The sequence below is a fragment of the Monodelphis domestica genome, chromosome 3 (genome assembly GCF_027887165.1).
Source record: "Monodelphis domestica isolate mMonDom1 chromosome 3, mMonDom1.pri, whole genome shotgun sequence".
Lineage (NCBI taxonomy): Eukaryota > Metazoa > Chordata > Mammalia > Didelphimorphia > Didelphidae > Monodelphis > Monodelphis domestica.
Genome location: NC_077229.1, coordinates 225,850,057 through 225,865,785, shown reverse-complemented (window position 1 = coordinate 225,865,785; position 15,729 = coordinate 225,850,057). Strand labels below are relative to the sequence as shown.

At 38.0% G+C, this 15,729-nt stretch overlaps 1 protein-coding gene across 2 annotated transcripts in view; it reads left to right on the top strand.

Annotated features, from left to right (window-relative positions):
• Positions 1 to 11,241: 11,241 nt before the first annotated feature.
• The window catches only part of NFATC1 (nuclear factor of activated T cells 1), a 217,662-nt gene continuing 213,174 nt past the window's right edge, over positions 11,242 to 15,729 (top strand). The window contains exon 1 of one of the 2 annotated variants that reach the window (XM_007487818.3): positions 11,242 to 12,196. In XM_007487818.3, the coding sequence (XP_007487880.1) occupies positions 12,052 to 12,196 (145 nt within the window). In that variant the 5' untranslated portion in view covers positions 11,242 to 12,051. The remainder of the gene's footprint in view (positions 12,197 to 15,729) is intronic. The other variant, XM_007487820.3, reaches the window with a different exon arrangement.

Sequence of the window (15,729 nt, the reverse complement as noted above, 5' to 3'; positions counted from 1 at the left end):
TAATTATTTCTATTAGTTTTTTGGTGAATTTGCTAGGTATGCCATCATATCATCTGCATAATCATAACTTTGTTTCCTTTTTGCCTATTCTAATTCCTTCAATTTCTTTTTCTGCTTTTATTATAATAGTTAATATTTCTCTTGCAATATTAAATAGTGTTGAAGATAATGGGCATCCTTGCTTTACTCCTGATCTCTTTGGGAAGGGTTTTACTTTATTCCCATTATAGACAATGCTTGCTGATGGTTGTAGATAGGTGCCATTTACTTTAAGGAAAGTCCATTTATTATGATGTTTTCTAGTTGGATTTTTTTAAGGAATATGTGTTGTTATACTGATGATTTTCCTAATACTGAACCATCTCTGCATTCCTGCTGTAAACCTCACCTGATCATGCTGTATGATCCTTGTGATATAATGCTATAATCTCCTTGCTAATATATTATTTAAAAATTTTGCATTAATGCTCTTTAGTTTTATTGTCTGTTTTAGCTCTTCCTGGTTTAGGTATCAGTACCATATTTTTGTCCTAAAAAGAGTTTAGAAGGATACCATCTTCCTCTATTTTCCCAAATAGTTTATGTAGTATTGGAATTACTTGCTCTTTGAATGCTTGGTAGAATTCACTTGTGGATCCATCTGACTCTGAGGCCTTTATCTTAGGAAATTCTTTGATGGTTTGTTCAATTTCTTTTTCTATGATGGGGTTGTTTAAGCATCTATTTTCTCTTTTGGTAATCTGGGTGTTTTATATTTTTGTAAGTCATCATCTATTTCACTTAGATTGCAAAATAACTTCTAATAATTGCTTTAATTTCTTCTACTTTTGTTGTGATTTTACCTTTTTTATTTTTTGTTACTAGCAATTTAGTTTTCTTACTTTTTAAAAAAATCAAGTTAAACAATAGCTTATCCATTTCACTTATTTTTTCCAATTCTTTTTCTTATTTATTAGTTCAGTTGCTTTCTTAGCATCCATTTTATTAATCTCTCCCTTGATTTTCATGATTTCCAATTTGGCATTTGAGAGTTTAAAATTTTTTTCTAGTTTTTTAGTTGCATGCCCAATTTGTTGATCTGCTCTTTCTCTATGTTATTGATATAAGCATTTAGTGTTATAAAATTTCCCCTAAGTACAGCTATGACTACATTATATACATTTTGGTATAGTGTTTCCTTGTTATTTTCTTTAACAAAATTATTGATTTTTTTTCTATATGTTCTTTGATCCATTCATCCTTCTGAATCAGATTATTTAGTTTCCAATTAATTTTTTTTTTCAAATGCCCTTTGCTCAATGTAATTTTTATTGCATTGTGGTATAAAAAGAATACATTTATTATTGATGCTTTTCTACATTTGGTTGTGAAGTTTTCATGCCCTATTATATGACTAATTTTTATGAAGCTGTCATGTACTTGTGAGAAAAAGGTTTATTCCTTTCTATTCCCATTCAATTTTCTCCAGAGGTCTATTATATAAAACTTTTCTAAAGTTCTATTTACCTCCTTTACTTCTTTCTTAAATATTTTTTTGGTTGGATTTATCTAGTTCTGAGAGGGGAAGGTTAAAATCCCCTACTATCAATAGTATAGTTTACTATGTATTTCATTCATTCATACTTTAAACAGTTTACTATCTATTTCCTCCTGTAATTCATTTAAATTTTCCTGAGGAATCTGGTTGCTATTCCATTTTGTGCATAGATGGTTAGTTCAAAATAGTTTCATTGTCTATGGTGCCTTTTTTCCCTAATTTCCTCCCTTATCTTTTTTGATTAAATCAGTTTTTACTTTTGCTTTGTCTGAGATCATGACTGCTACCCCTGCTTTTTTTTTTTTAACTTTAGCGGAGGCATAGTAGGTTCTTCTTTAACCCCTTACTTTTACTCTGTGAGTTTAAATGTTTCTTGTAGACAGCATATTGTGGGATTCTGGCTTTTAATCCACTCTAATATTCTTTTCCACTTTATGAGTGATTTCATCCCATTCACATTCATAGCGGTGATTACTAATTATGCATTTTTTCCATCTTATTTTCCCCCATGTTTGCCCTTCTCTCTCTCTTTTTAGCCTTTCCTTGTTTCTAGATATTTTATTTTAGATGACTGCCTCCCCCATTTTGCCCTTCTTTTTGTCTATCTCTTCCCTTCCCTTATTCCCCCTATCCTCCTACTTCCTGATAGTATAAGGTATATTTCTATAGCTGACTGAGTGTGAATGTCATTCCTACTTTAAGCTAATTCCAACGAAAGCATGTTTCAAACATAGTGACATTCCTCCCCCATCTTCTCTTCCATTATATTGTCCCTTATGCACCTCTTCATGAGATAGTTTACCTCTTTCTGTCTGTCCTTTTCTCTTCTCCCCATGTATTCCTCTTTCCTGTCCCTTGATTTTTATTTTTCTGGATATCAGCTCATCCTATTCAGATTCCCTCCTTCTTTCCCTCTTTCTACAAATACCCCTTTTCATTGCTGTAATAGTGATAAAGTTCTTGAATCTTAAGCACTTTCAGGTATCTTGCATACTTTATGTAACTTAAATGCCTTACATATTATAGATATCTTAATTATTTCAATTGTCACCTTCCCAGGTAGGAATGTACTAAATTCAACCTTATTGAAATCTTTAAGGTTTCACTTTACTTCTTTATGCTTCTTTTGTGTGTCCAATTTACTCAATGAATTTTTTTCAGCTCTTTTTTTTTGGTCAGGAAAGTCTAAAATTCCTCTATTTCATTAAATAATCAAAATTTATCCCTAGAGAATTATGATCAGTTTTGCTGGGTATGTAATTCTTGGTTGTAGTCCTAGATCCTTTGCCTTTTTGAATATCATATTCCATGCCTTCTGATCCTTTAATGTAGAAGCTATGTCCTGTGTAATCCTAACTATGGTTCTGTGATAATTTGAATTATTTCCTTCCAGAGGCTTGCAATTTTTCCTTGGTCTGAGAGTTATGGAATTTGGTTACAAGGGTCCTGGGATATTTTATTTTGGGTTCTCTTTCAGGACAATATTGAAAGATTCTCTCAATTTTTATTTTTCATTCTTATTTGAGGATATCAGGATAGTTTTTCCTGATAATTTCTTGTAAAGTGGTGTCTAGATTTGTTTATTTTTTTTTAAACATGGTTTTCAGATATTCCAATGATTCTTAGATTCTCTCTCCTGGATCCATTTTCCATATCAGTCATTTTTCCAATGAACTTTATTTGGTTTTCTTTCTTTTTTATTCTTTTGACTTTGTCTCATTGTTTCCTATTGTCTTATGGATTCATTAGCTTCATATTTGTTCAATTCTATTTTGGGAACATTTCTTACTTTTTGTATTTCCTTTTCCATTTGGTCAATCCTATTCTTTATTTTTTTATTTTTATTTTTTAAAACCCTTACCTTCTCTTTTGGAGTCAATACTGTGTATTGGGTCCAAGGCAGAAGAGTGGTAAGGGCTAGGCAATGGGGGTTAAGTGACTTGCTCCAGGTCACACAGCTGGGAAGTATCTGAGGTCAGATTTGAACCTAGGACCTACTGTCTCTAGGCCTGGCTCTCAATCCACTGAGCTACCCAGCTACCTCAATCCTATTCTTTAAAGAGTTACTTTCTTTAGTTTTTTTTTTGCCTCCATTTCTAGATGGTCCATTCTATTCCTTTGAGAGTTGTTTTTTTTTTCTTCTTGTGCCTCCACTTCCTTTTGACCTATTCAAGTTTTTAGAGAGTTGATTTCTTCAGTGAATTTCCCCCCAGCTATTAAGTTTTTCTGTCAATACTTTTTTTTTTTCAGTTCTTCCAGGGGTTCTTTTGGAACCTTAACATCTTTTCATATTTTTCTTTGAGGCAACACATGTTTCTTTTTGGGCATTGATTTCTCTCTTGAGTTCATATTTTGGTCTTCCTATTACTACTGTAACTTTCTAACATCAAGTTTTTTCTTCATCTTTTTGCTCACTTTTCTTTTTTTTAATTGATTTATTTAGAATATTTTTCCAAGGTTACAAGATGCATGATTTTTCCCACCCTCTTCCCTCTCCCCTCTGAGAGCTGACAAGCAATTCCACTGGGTTATATACATATCATTATTCAAGACCTATTTCCATGTTATTCATATTTGTAATAGAGTGATCTTTTAATGCCAAAATTCCAATTATATCCTCATTGAACCACATGATAGATTATGTGTTTTTCTTCTACATTTATACTCCCACAGTTCTTTCTCTGGATGTGGATAACATTCTTTCTCATAAGTTCCTCTGGATTGTCCTGGATCACTGCATTGCTACTAGTAGAAAAATCTATTACATTTGATTGTACCACAGTGTATCAGTCTCTGGATACAATGTTCTCCTGGTTCTGCTCCTTTTGCTCTGCATAACTTCCTGAAAGTCTTTCCAGTTCATAGGGAATTCCTCCAATTCATCATTCTTTTCAGCACAATAGTATTCCATCACCATCAGATACCACAATTTGTTCAGCCACTCCCCAATCAATGGACACCCCCTCATTTTTCAATTTTTGGTCTCCACAAAGAGAGCTTTTGCTCACTGTTCTAGTCTCCTCCTCCACCCCATTATTTTATCTATCTGTTGAGGGATCCATCTATCTGTTTTTCTTCCTGGGGTAGAGAAATCACTACTCCAATACAGACTGTATCCAAATACAAAAATATTTGGAAAAATATAAAGAATTAGGAAAAGTCCCTTGAAAGAGATACTGCTACATATATGCATATATATGAGATACTATCTATATCTGCCTACTGTCTTTCTATCTATTTATTTTCTATTTGACTATGAGCAGAGGAAGACATGCTATCATCCTCAGACCTTAATCTTCCCACTTGGGTTCACATATGGCCATGAATATGGATAGACTTCTGTTCTTTGCTTCTTGGTGTCTGTTGTTTTCTGCTCTTGGGTAAAGTAGTTATTTTGCATACTGTTTTAATAGATATTTTCATTTCACTTGGCATCAATTCATACAAATCTTTTTCTTTTTTATTTTTTGTTGTGAATTTATCTATTATCAACAACCTTAAAATATCAGTATACTATAAACAAGAAGACTGATTACATAAAAAACTTTTTATTTTCAAAGAAATATAAATTATTTCATATATATGCATATATAAAGAAACACCTATCATTTGTACACACACTTTAAAACTGCACTAAAAACTACTTGAAAGAAATTTCTAATAAAACATACTTAATAAGTGGATATCCAGTCTTTACCTGAAAACCTGCAATGAGAAGGAATGCACTCCTTCCAACACAGCCCATTTACTTTTGGTCATCTCATTGTTAGGAAGTTTCTCCTGATTTCAAGAGTGAATTTGTCCCTTTCCAACTCTTTCCTGTTGTTCCTCTGGGGCAAAACAGAACAGATCTATAGCTCCTCTGACTTACAACTTTTAACGTACTTGAGATCTATGACATTTACTACCCCAACCCCTGACCTCTTCTAAGGCTTCTCTTCTCCAGACTAAACATCTCAGTTTCTTCAACTGATACAGATTCAAGACTCTTCACCATCCTAGCTATCCTCCACCCATTGTTCTACAGCTTATCAATGTGTTTTCTTTACTATGGTAGCTATAATTTAATATATTCAGCTAACTATCTTAACTATAATTAATATAGTTTAACTATTTAAATACTTTTTCACATAGAATTAACTACAGATCTTCTGGTTACAGCCCTGTCTATACCCCTAGAGTGATATTTAATGGTGATGCCCTCTGGCTTCTTCAGTCTACCTAATGCTGGTATCATCCCTGAACTACATTTCATTACTTGAATGAAGGCATACAACTCAGAGAGAATAAGAGATCCATGAGACCCAGATAAACTTAAAATGGACTTAAAATAACCTAGTAATTGCATTAGTGGATTATTGGTTTCTGGGCTATCCTACTTATAAGTATAGTGGGGAGGTTGAACAATGTTGAGTCTACTTCCAGGGATATATGCTCACCTCTGTGGTTTCAGTGCATTAGTTCTAAGGTAGAAGAGCCATAAGGGCTGGGCAATGGGGGTTAAATGACTTGCCCAGAGTCACATAGTTAGGAAGTGTCTGACACCAGATGGACTACCGATCTCTAAGCCTGGCTCTTAATCTACTGAGCTACCCAGCTGCCCCCACCCCTACCCCAGTGTGTTCTTAAATGTATATATGTGCGTGTGACAGCGAAAGAGGGAGTGTGTGTGAGAGAGGGCTATGTAAGAGAGAGGTGTGTGTGTGTGTGTGTGTGTGTGTGTGTGTGTATGTGTGTGTACATGAAAGGGGTATGTGTGGAAGTGTGAGAGAAAAAAAGAAAGTGCGTGTGAGAGGGAGGACATCTACTTCCCTACTGAGTTCTGTCACTTTATGAGTGTTTGTATTCTTTTATGTATGAGGTGATAGAAAATGTCCCTACTACTTCATTTTCTTGTATTGCTTCTCTGTGTATCAGTTAAATTATTTTGCTGTTGGATTAGTGATTCCTAAAAATCGTGCTAATAGGGAAAATGTTACTGTATGGAGAGATAGACCCTGATTTGCATAAACGATTGTCTAGAACAATTCTGAACCTGAGAAAGGTAGCATGGGAGCTTTTGAATCAGAGTTCATAGAGACTTAGGAGTTCAGTTGTTATAACCCTTTCCCAATTTTTTTTTCAGGCATCAATCTGGTATAGTTAAATTGCGGGCAGATAGAGGAGCAGGAAGAACTGAATGATACTCTGAGGCTCAAGGTTTAGAGACTGGTAGATATCTGTAGAATAAAGAGGACATAAAAAGAGGAAAAGTAATGCTTCGAATTAATAAGAAGCTTAAATACACACAATGTTTGTGAGGATAAGCAGGGAAGGGAAAATTAAGCATAAGAATTGACAAGGGGTTCCAAGGAACAAAGGAAGACAACCTTAATAATTCCTTGGTGGAAAAAGTTTGGAAGTTATTCATCCATTGCTCTGGCTCTGAATTTTTACCTAGCTAGAAATACACACACACACACACACACACACACACACACAGAAAGATAGATAGATAGACAGATATCTGTTTAGTGTACCAAACTCACAAAAATTTCGTGTGATGAAGCGATTAAATGAATCTAAAATAAGGATGTGCAATGAGTAGAATGAGTGCAAAGTTCGCTTGAGTAGGTTAAGTGCCTTACATGGTTCACTTGCAGAATGAAATGTATGGGGACTTGTAGCTAAAAACAATGTAAAACAAAACACCTTAATATGCATTCAGCGTATTCATAACCCTGGCGTGTCGGCATTTCCCTCCCACCGCCCCCATTATTTCTCCTCAAGTTGAACTTTTAAAAAAGTAAAGAAATTAGGAGAAACATCCTGGGATGGATGACTTCTGGTATATGTGTGGTGAGAAGTCAAAATGAATATAGGGAGGGGCTTCCAATATGAGAGTAGAAGAGTGCCAGGCACATTTTCCTGGAGCATGCCAAGGCTAAAGGTCATAGGAGTGCTTTAGAAAATCCTCAGGTTTTTAAGATCCCTGTTGAGGAAAAATAACTAGCTTTGTGTATTGGAAACACCCAATTCATTAAAAATGATTGTAGCCATAGCAATTATGCACAAGGGCTTAAACATTTGATTTAGGAAAATAATGAAACAATGACTATAGAAGCCTGTAGAAGAGAGTTGGACCGGGTGGTTGTTTAAGTAGTGCTGCAGGGAAAAAGCCTTGGCATCCGAAGCGACTTTTAAAACGGTTAAGCTTCTATGGGTGTATTTGCTACAATAATCCATTGAAACAACAGGAATCTAAAAATAGCCTTGTTTTCTGTCCTAAGCTCCTTTTAACTTCGTTAGTCATCACCAATTCTTAAAATAAAATCCGTGTAACAGTCTCTCCTAGTAGCAGCTATAAACAAACTTCAAGAAGAGGGAGAAGGAGGAGGAGGAGGAGGAGGAAAGGAAAAAGGGAAGAGGAGGGAGAATACTCTTCTCAGGATGGCAGTGAAAGGCCCAGGCGGAGGCCCAGGCTTGGTGCAAAAGCAGGACCATCTGTAGCTGAGGCAGAACTCTGGATTGGAAATCTGGCGGTCAAGGTTAGCTGGCTGTGGGGCCTGAAGCGCTGCTGCTGCTGCTGTTGCTGCTGCCGCTGCCGCTGCCGCTGCCGCTGCCGCTGCCTCTGCCTCTGCCACTGTCGCTGCCACTGCCGCCGCCGCCGCCGCCGCCGCCACGGCTGCGGCGGACTTCGAAAACTCCCTCTGACTTGGACCTGTGCCACCGTGGTCCCGGCAACGGCATTAAACAGAAGGAAACAGACCGGGGATTCCGTCATTTCAAGAGGAGGAGAGAGAGAGGGAGAAAGGAAAGCATTGAAAGCAGACAGGAAAAGAAAGTTTTTTTTAAAAATTATTTATTAATTTGCTAGTTTGTTTTTTTATAACAAAAACACTAAAAACCTCAACAAAGCAGTTTGCTTTCACCTTTCTAATATCTGCTTACCCTCTAGCTTCTTCTAACAACAAAAAGGGTAAGATTGATCTCCTTAAATCTGAGACCATGCTGCCACCTTGTCAGGAGGAAGTGGGGAACCCAGACTGGTGCTGCTTTTTCATGTGACTCTATGACTCTGTGTGTGTGTGTGTGTGTGTGTGTGTGTGTGTGTGTGTGTGTGTGTGTGTTTCTACAGTTAACTTTGCAAAGCTGGAACTCCTCTTCTCTGTCACTGCATCAAGGAACTCTTTTCTGTAATTCAATAAAATAGGCACTGCTCAGCAAAGTGTGTTTTTGGAGGGATGGTGGGTGGTGATGAGGCGGAAAGGGAGGAGAAAGAGTGTCAGAAAATATTTTGTAAAGTATTTGCCAAACCTCATTTCCCAGTTTTAGATCCAGCACCTCCCCTTCTCTACAATGCAAACACAGACTATTTCTTACTATTACTGACCTACTGGGGGACATTGGAGTCGATCTCCTGAAGGGCTATAGAATGTCTATTAACGCAGTATGAGGAGCTAAAGAATAATCATTACTTTTGCTCTTCACTGGAAAGGGCATGGACTTAAAGTTAGAAGGCTCCAATACAACTTATTAGCTGTGTAACTGCCATATATGTATGTCAGTGGACGTTTTAGTTTCCTCATCCATGAAGTGAAAAAAAAATTCTTTCACCATCTACCTCACATTGTTGTAATGAGGAAACTGCTTTGTAAAATTTAAAGTGATTTATTAATGTAAGTTATGTTTACCTTTCCTTCTTCCAGATTCTTTGCTCTTCTGTTCCTCAGGTGAGCTTACTGTGGGAGTTGGATAGAAACGAGAGAGAAGTGGAAGAAAGATGGAAACTCTCTATGCAAAATCATTCAAAACTCTCATTTCAAACACTCTCTGCTGTCACAAAGACTTAATGACAAACTACAGAAAATCCCAGGGGATTCAATGTTTAGAGTAGGGTGGAAGGGAAGGAAAGAGGGTTTTGCTGCCCTGCTGCCCCCTAGCGATTGATTTCATTTGGCCACCCTATGGATTTGCCTGCCTCCTGGTGGCATTAAATCTTTCCACTGACTATTCTGCCAAAGAAAAAGAATTCAGGGGCAGAATCCTGTTCAAACTGCTCATCATTAGAGGGGGAAAAAATATTGACGTTTGATTTGAAATTAAGACATTCTTTAAGTTTTAAATCGTATGATATATGCGATAAACAAAAATAAAATCTATATAGATAAATCCCCAAGGGCAGAAAAAGACCCACGTTTTGCTTTTCAACATTTATTAGTAGACTTTCAATCGAACATAACGTATATAACTGAAATAAAAAATTGTCAAATTTCTCTAGCGTTTGTAGCTAATTGATATGGGCTATTGGAATAATGGCTTAAAGTAATAAATGCTATTTTAATGTTTAAAAAGGGGGTAAACAAAACTTGGAGTCTTTATATTTGTACCTGTATTGCAGTATGCAACTCATTACTCATTTGCTATATCAACAGCTCTGGAGAAATGACTTTTTTCTCTTCTCTAGTCTGTTCTGGTTGGATGTGGAATATTTTCAGTAATTAGGGAGTACAATAACTGCCCCCAGGAATCAGCACTGGCCTCCAATTCCACAGCAGCAGCAGACAGCCTTTTGCTTGTGTTGGGTTTATTTTAAACCACATAAGGGTGTCGTGCAATAGATTTATGATTTTTTTATACACCAGACATTTTAACCGCCCTAACACTCCGATTCCTTCTATCCAACTCCAACAAGAAAATATGGTCCCGTTTTTGCCAGCTAAACTGAGCCTGGGGAGACAGAGAAAGGTTGGAGTGAGAGAAGCAAAGTGAGAAGGAATTGAATTAGCAGAAGCTTTGAGGAAAATGGAATTCTCTCTCTCTCCCTCCCTCCCCCCCCCCCCTTTCCTCCCCTACTCCACAATTTTTTTTTTTCTAAGCGGGCTATACACACTTACTTAAAATCTCCATAGTTCTCCTGTAAAATACTACTCTGCCCTATTATGGGTAGGAATGGGTCACAAGACAGGAATGGGGATGAGTGGAAAGAAGAGAAGCTTGAAAACTTGGGCAGATTCCTCCTGCACTCTCTCTACTACTGGGCAGTGCAACCAATTGGGCAAACTGTTGTTGAGATATTTACATCATCATAAATAATAATAATAATAATAACAATAAATCTCGGCGATTGAAATCAAATCCATCAAGTCTGTTAGTAATTTAACGGAATGGGATTTTCCTTTCTATTGCCTGCCAGTTGAAGCTCTTTTCCAAATTTCCAGTGGGGGAAGCCTGCTATTTTACATAATGACTTCAGCATGCAAGGCTCTCTCTGCAAAACCATCCGCCTCTCCCATCCCCCTCCCTTCTCCGTCCTTCTTTCATTAAATAAGTGCACTGCTTATATAAACTCATATATACACAGAGAGACTTTCAAGATTTTAATTAGTTCGCTAATTTATGCGCTTATTAGAAATGTGACTTGGTGAAGCAACTGCAGGATACAAGAAGCAGCTTCAAGAAGAAGCAGTGGCGGGGGTGAGGGTGTGAGTGTGTGTGTGTGTGTGTGTGTGTGTGTGTGTGTGTGTGTGTGTGTGTGTGTAGGGAGGGGAAGAGCTGGAAAAGAAGGACGACTCTAGTACTTTTCTTCCTGTATCGAAGACTTTTCTTGCCTCCTGCTGGCTCCTTGCAGACTGCTGCCGAAGAGGGGAGCTGGCAGGATTGTGATGTCACGGGGAGGGGAGGGGGGTGTGAGGAGAGGAGGGCTGGGGCTCGGGGAGAGGAGGCGGGGGAGGGTGTTTTCCAGCTTTAAAAAGGCAGCAGTCAGAGAGCTGCCCTGCGTCAGAGAGAGACTTAGAGACTCTTCAAACTCACTGAGCAAAATAAACACCACTGAATAAGACAGGGAGAGAAAAAGAGAGAGCGGGAAAGATCAGAGAGAGAGAAAAAGAGAGAAAGAAAGAGAGACAGAGAGAGATAGACAGAGAGAGAGAGAGAGAGAGAGAGAGAGAGAGAGAGAGAGAGAGAGAGAGAGAGAGAGAGAGAGAGAGAGAGAGAGAGAATAAACTTCCCAAGTGCTCCCTCTCCCCCTCCCTCTCTTAATCAGGACTGCAGCAGCAACAGCAGCAGCAGCAGCAGCGGCGGCGGCAACAGCGCTAGTTAGCACTCCTAACAACGCGGGCGCGCACATACACGCACCTCAATGACATTTCACTGGGGAAGTCTGCTATTAGCTTAAGGGTCCCCCCCCCTTTCTGTAGGTGGAAAGCGTTTGAGTTTCCACTTGGAAGACACAAACTACTGTTTCCCCCTATATTACGAGAGGAGAAAGAAAAGAGGGAGAAAAAAACAGAAAGCATAGGGAGCGAAGGGTAAAGGGTAGAAAGGGAAAGTGAGTGAGAAGCTTTGGGGAAAGGGGGACCAGCAGGGGTGAGAAAGAGCCCGCGGGAGGGAAGAGAAGAGAAGAGAAGAGGAGAGAGAGAGAGAGAGAGAGAGAGAGAGAGAGAGAGAGAGAGAGAGAGAGAGAGAGAGAGAGAGAGAGAGAGAGAGAGATTGAGATTGGAGACCCACCACCTCCTCACACCGCTGCCGAGTGGATGCCAAGCACCAGCTTTCCAGCGTCTTCCAAGTTTCCATTTGGACCTCCGACTCCAGCTTGCGGGAGAGAAACTTTGGTGGATTTGCAGTCCCCTTCTTGCCCTTTCAGTGCGGCTGCCACCACAATGAAATCAGCTGAAGAAGGTAAACACATTAGTTTCTGTCTCTCCCCCTCCCCTTTCTTTATTTGATATTCATAACTTTGCGAATTCTTTCCTGCTCTGGACAGAATTCAGGAACTTAAGGAAGGCAAGGGAGAGGTATACGGAAGCGTCTGGGGATTTAGCCTGGGGGTTAGGGGAGTGCTGTGGGTAGATGAGTAGGTGGGTAGGTGATGGGCAAGAGGACAGAGATAACTGTCAAGAAGGCTAGGCGCACTGAGGCTGGAGAAGGAGGCGCACGGACTTTGACGGAGCTGCTAGCGCTGGCTGGCTGCAGTGATTGGGAAGCGGTGTCCCCCTGGTGTTTCCCCAAAGCAGCCTTGATTTTGAATGCGACTTCTTGCCAATAGGTGTCTCCTCTTCCTCTTGCGCTGACTGCAGGAACTTGGCCTTCGCTTCTGGATGCTTAATTTGGGCTCAGACTGTAGAAAACTCCGGGGGGAAAATGCAATAGTAGTGCTTTTTTTCTTTTTCTTTTTCTAAGTAAGGTTAGAGTAATCAAAACAATGCCTTTTGCTTCAGGATGAAATGTCCCCTCTTTAAGAAAGAAAGGCCACCTTTGGAATACTTGATTTAGAGCAAACAGAATCCTTAAGATTATGGATACTGTTGCCTATCTCTATCTAAGTGTTATGTATGAATGCTGAGAAGTCCTACTTTGCAAATTGTATCCAAATTGCAGCTTATGTCCATTTAAGCCACTAAATGTGAGGGACAATGGCATATTTGGCTCAAATGACATGATGAAATATAATAAAACCAGTTACTCTAATTAAAATCACTTTAATCTTAGGAATATTAAAAAACTATTTCAGAAAATGTCGCAAAATTGTTTGAAAGGTGTCAGTCAAGTTCATTTTTGCTCTTTATTATTATGGGGAAAATCACCCCGAAGCCTTTGAATGGAGAGCAGGCATTGACATCTGGAAAGTAGCTTTTACTTCCCATCAGGTAATCACTAATTAAGTTAAATTGTGAGATTTTCCTGAATTTGTAGTTTGGGGTTGTAATTCATAACTTTAGTGCTCAAGATTTTGGCAACAGTTTACTTGTTCCACTCCTAATCCACCTTCTCTCCCCTCAAGAAAAAAAAATTGGAAAAGGAAAAAAAAATCCTACCCAGGATAATCTTTGGGATAAGTTATTTGAAAACAATTTTGTGATGGATGTTTAATATTATACTTTGTAATGTTAAATGGATAGTATAAACTCATGATTACTTATCACTGTCTATGCTACTTAGGCAGAACCGCCATATTCTGCTTCAATTGTTTTTAAAAAGCAAGTCTTTCCTGTCAAATGAGTGATTGCTTCTCTTTATTCTAAGAGCCAAATACTACTGACAGGGTATCAGTTTGAAAATATTGCCAACTTTGAGGGCCCTTTGCCATTGGAATTATCCTATCAATTCTCAGTTTTAAAGAAGGATAACACTGGATCCCTCATAAGTACTAGTAATGGTCAATGTTTTTCAGTGTTGATGGAATAATATTATTTAGGACTTGCCCAAATTTTCTGATTTTTTTGGTTTGTTTTTATAACAATCATTTAAAATGTTCAAGAAGGGGTTTATTGTCAATAGAAAAGTTTTTGGGATATTTAGAACATATCTGTTTGAAAGTGCTTTCTACCTCCTTCTTAGGATCTTGGTCATAATACAGCCTCAATGTCTAGGTTTCACTTTATTCAAAACAAACTTTCAGTATTTTATCCTTTAATAAGGAAACATCTTTTACAAGGAAGCCAACTTTAAGAAGGAGAGGTTTTTTACAGTTTTCTAGTTAAGAAAACAATTTTATAAATACCTCTTCTAAAACATCGCAAGCTATCTTCAGTAATTAAATAAATGTGTGTTGATATATTTCAGAGAGACCGAAATATTAGGCCAACCAGAAAGTATGATCTAATCTTGTAAATACATAGGCAAACTCTTCAAGGAGCGAATTATTCCTTGTAAATGAAGGTCTACTACTGCTTGATGATTCTGGGTGAAGAAAATATACTGTTTTATGCACTACTATAAAGTGCAGAGACAATTCCATTACTCATTTCTGATGGAAAGAGTGATTAAAAACGTCAGATGGTCACAGAGCATCTCAGTGATTCTCTGGCATCTCCCAAAAGTCTAGAAGCATGTATGTGGGTTGAAGTTCATTAAAAACTGTTGTTCCTGAAAGCTTTGTGGCTGGTTTTCAAAGTGTGGGGAATATGGAGAACTGAGAACGTCCTTTTAGGCCCTGTAGATACTCACCCATTGAAGAAATTTCTTCATCCCACGGAACCCCCCAAGGGTTCTAAAGAACAAAATTGAACAAAGCTTTCTGTGTTCTCCAACCACTTCACTTAATGGAGTTGTTTTTTAACCCTGATTAGAAAATGGCATAGACTTGCACCTAGCCTTATCACCTCCCAACACTTGAGCTTTATATCCTATTAACATCACATAGCTTCAGTGAGGAAGTGGGCCAAGCTAAACATTTCAATAGAGACACTAATATCTGCTGAATAGGCAAATCAAACCCCAGCCAAATCATTCTGAACCATTTGGAAGATGCAAGGTACATATGGTAGCTAGACATGAATATGGTAGTGGTAAATAATAGAAAGAGGGTGTTTTTTCAGGCAAATTTTCATTTGCCTCCATATTTTTCTGTTTTTTTTTCCCATTATATAGGGAGGTGAAATTATATTGGAAGTTAGTGTCTCTGGCCACTAGGTAAATAAGCATTCTCGTTTTCCTGAAAGTTAGAGAGTGATGAAATCAGGTGGTAACCTCTAAGTGTGGAAGGTGGTAGGTAAATTTATCATTTCTGGAGAAGTCTAGGACATGGCTTTTAATGGACACAGCTCAAACTGATGATAAGGATTTTTGGAGATAAAGTGAGTTTAGGGGTGTTAAGAAATGAAAATGATATATTTTTTTAAATGTGAGAACTTCTGTTCAAAAAATGCAATTTTTTTAGGGAGTTCCAAGCAACAATAAAAGTCCACCAACACGCTTTTTTAAAACTGGGAATTGTTATTAGAAAATAAATCAGGCCAGACAGAATGGAGTTTATCACTAGAGAAAATCAGCAGCTGAAGATCACTGAAGTAAAACATCTGGGAAGTATCCTGTTTTTGGGTGCCTCTCACCAAATGGCAGGGTCAATGAATCCCCTGTTTTAAAAGTAAGATTCATTTTTATTAGCCTTTAGGGTGGCACATAATACCCTCACCACTGTCCCTGGTCTTTCTTCTGTGTCTCTCAGACCCTCCTCACCATCAATTTACCTTCATGATCTTTCATTCTCCTGTTATTCCAGATGGTGGTTTTAATTGGGTACCAAGACGTTTACATCCACTGGTGATTCAGTCCTGAAAGTTAGAACAAATATCTGGTAGCAAAGAAAGATTAAGAAAGAAAAAAGAAATACTACAAAGATTTCTACAAAGAAATTGTAGAATTGCTTACCAGTGGATACCTCATAAAGAACCACACATATGCAGGGAAAATATTTTCAAACTTTAGAGTTA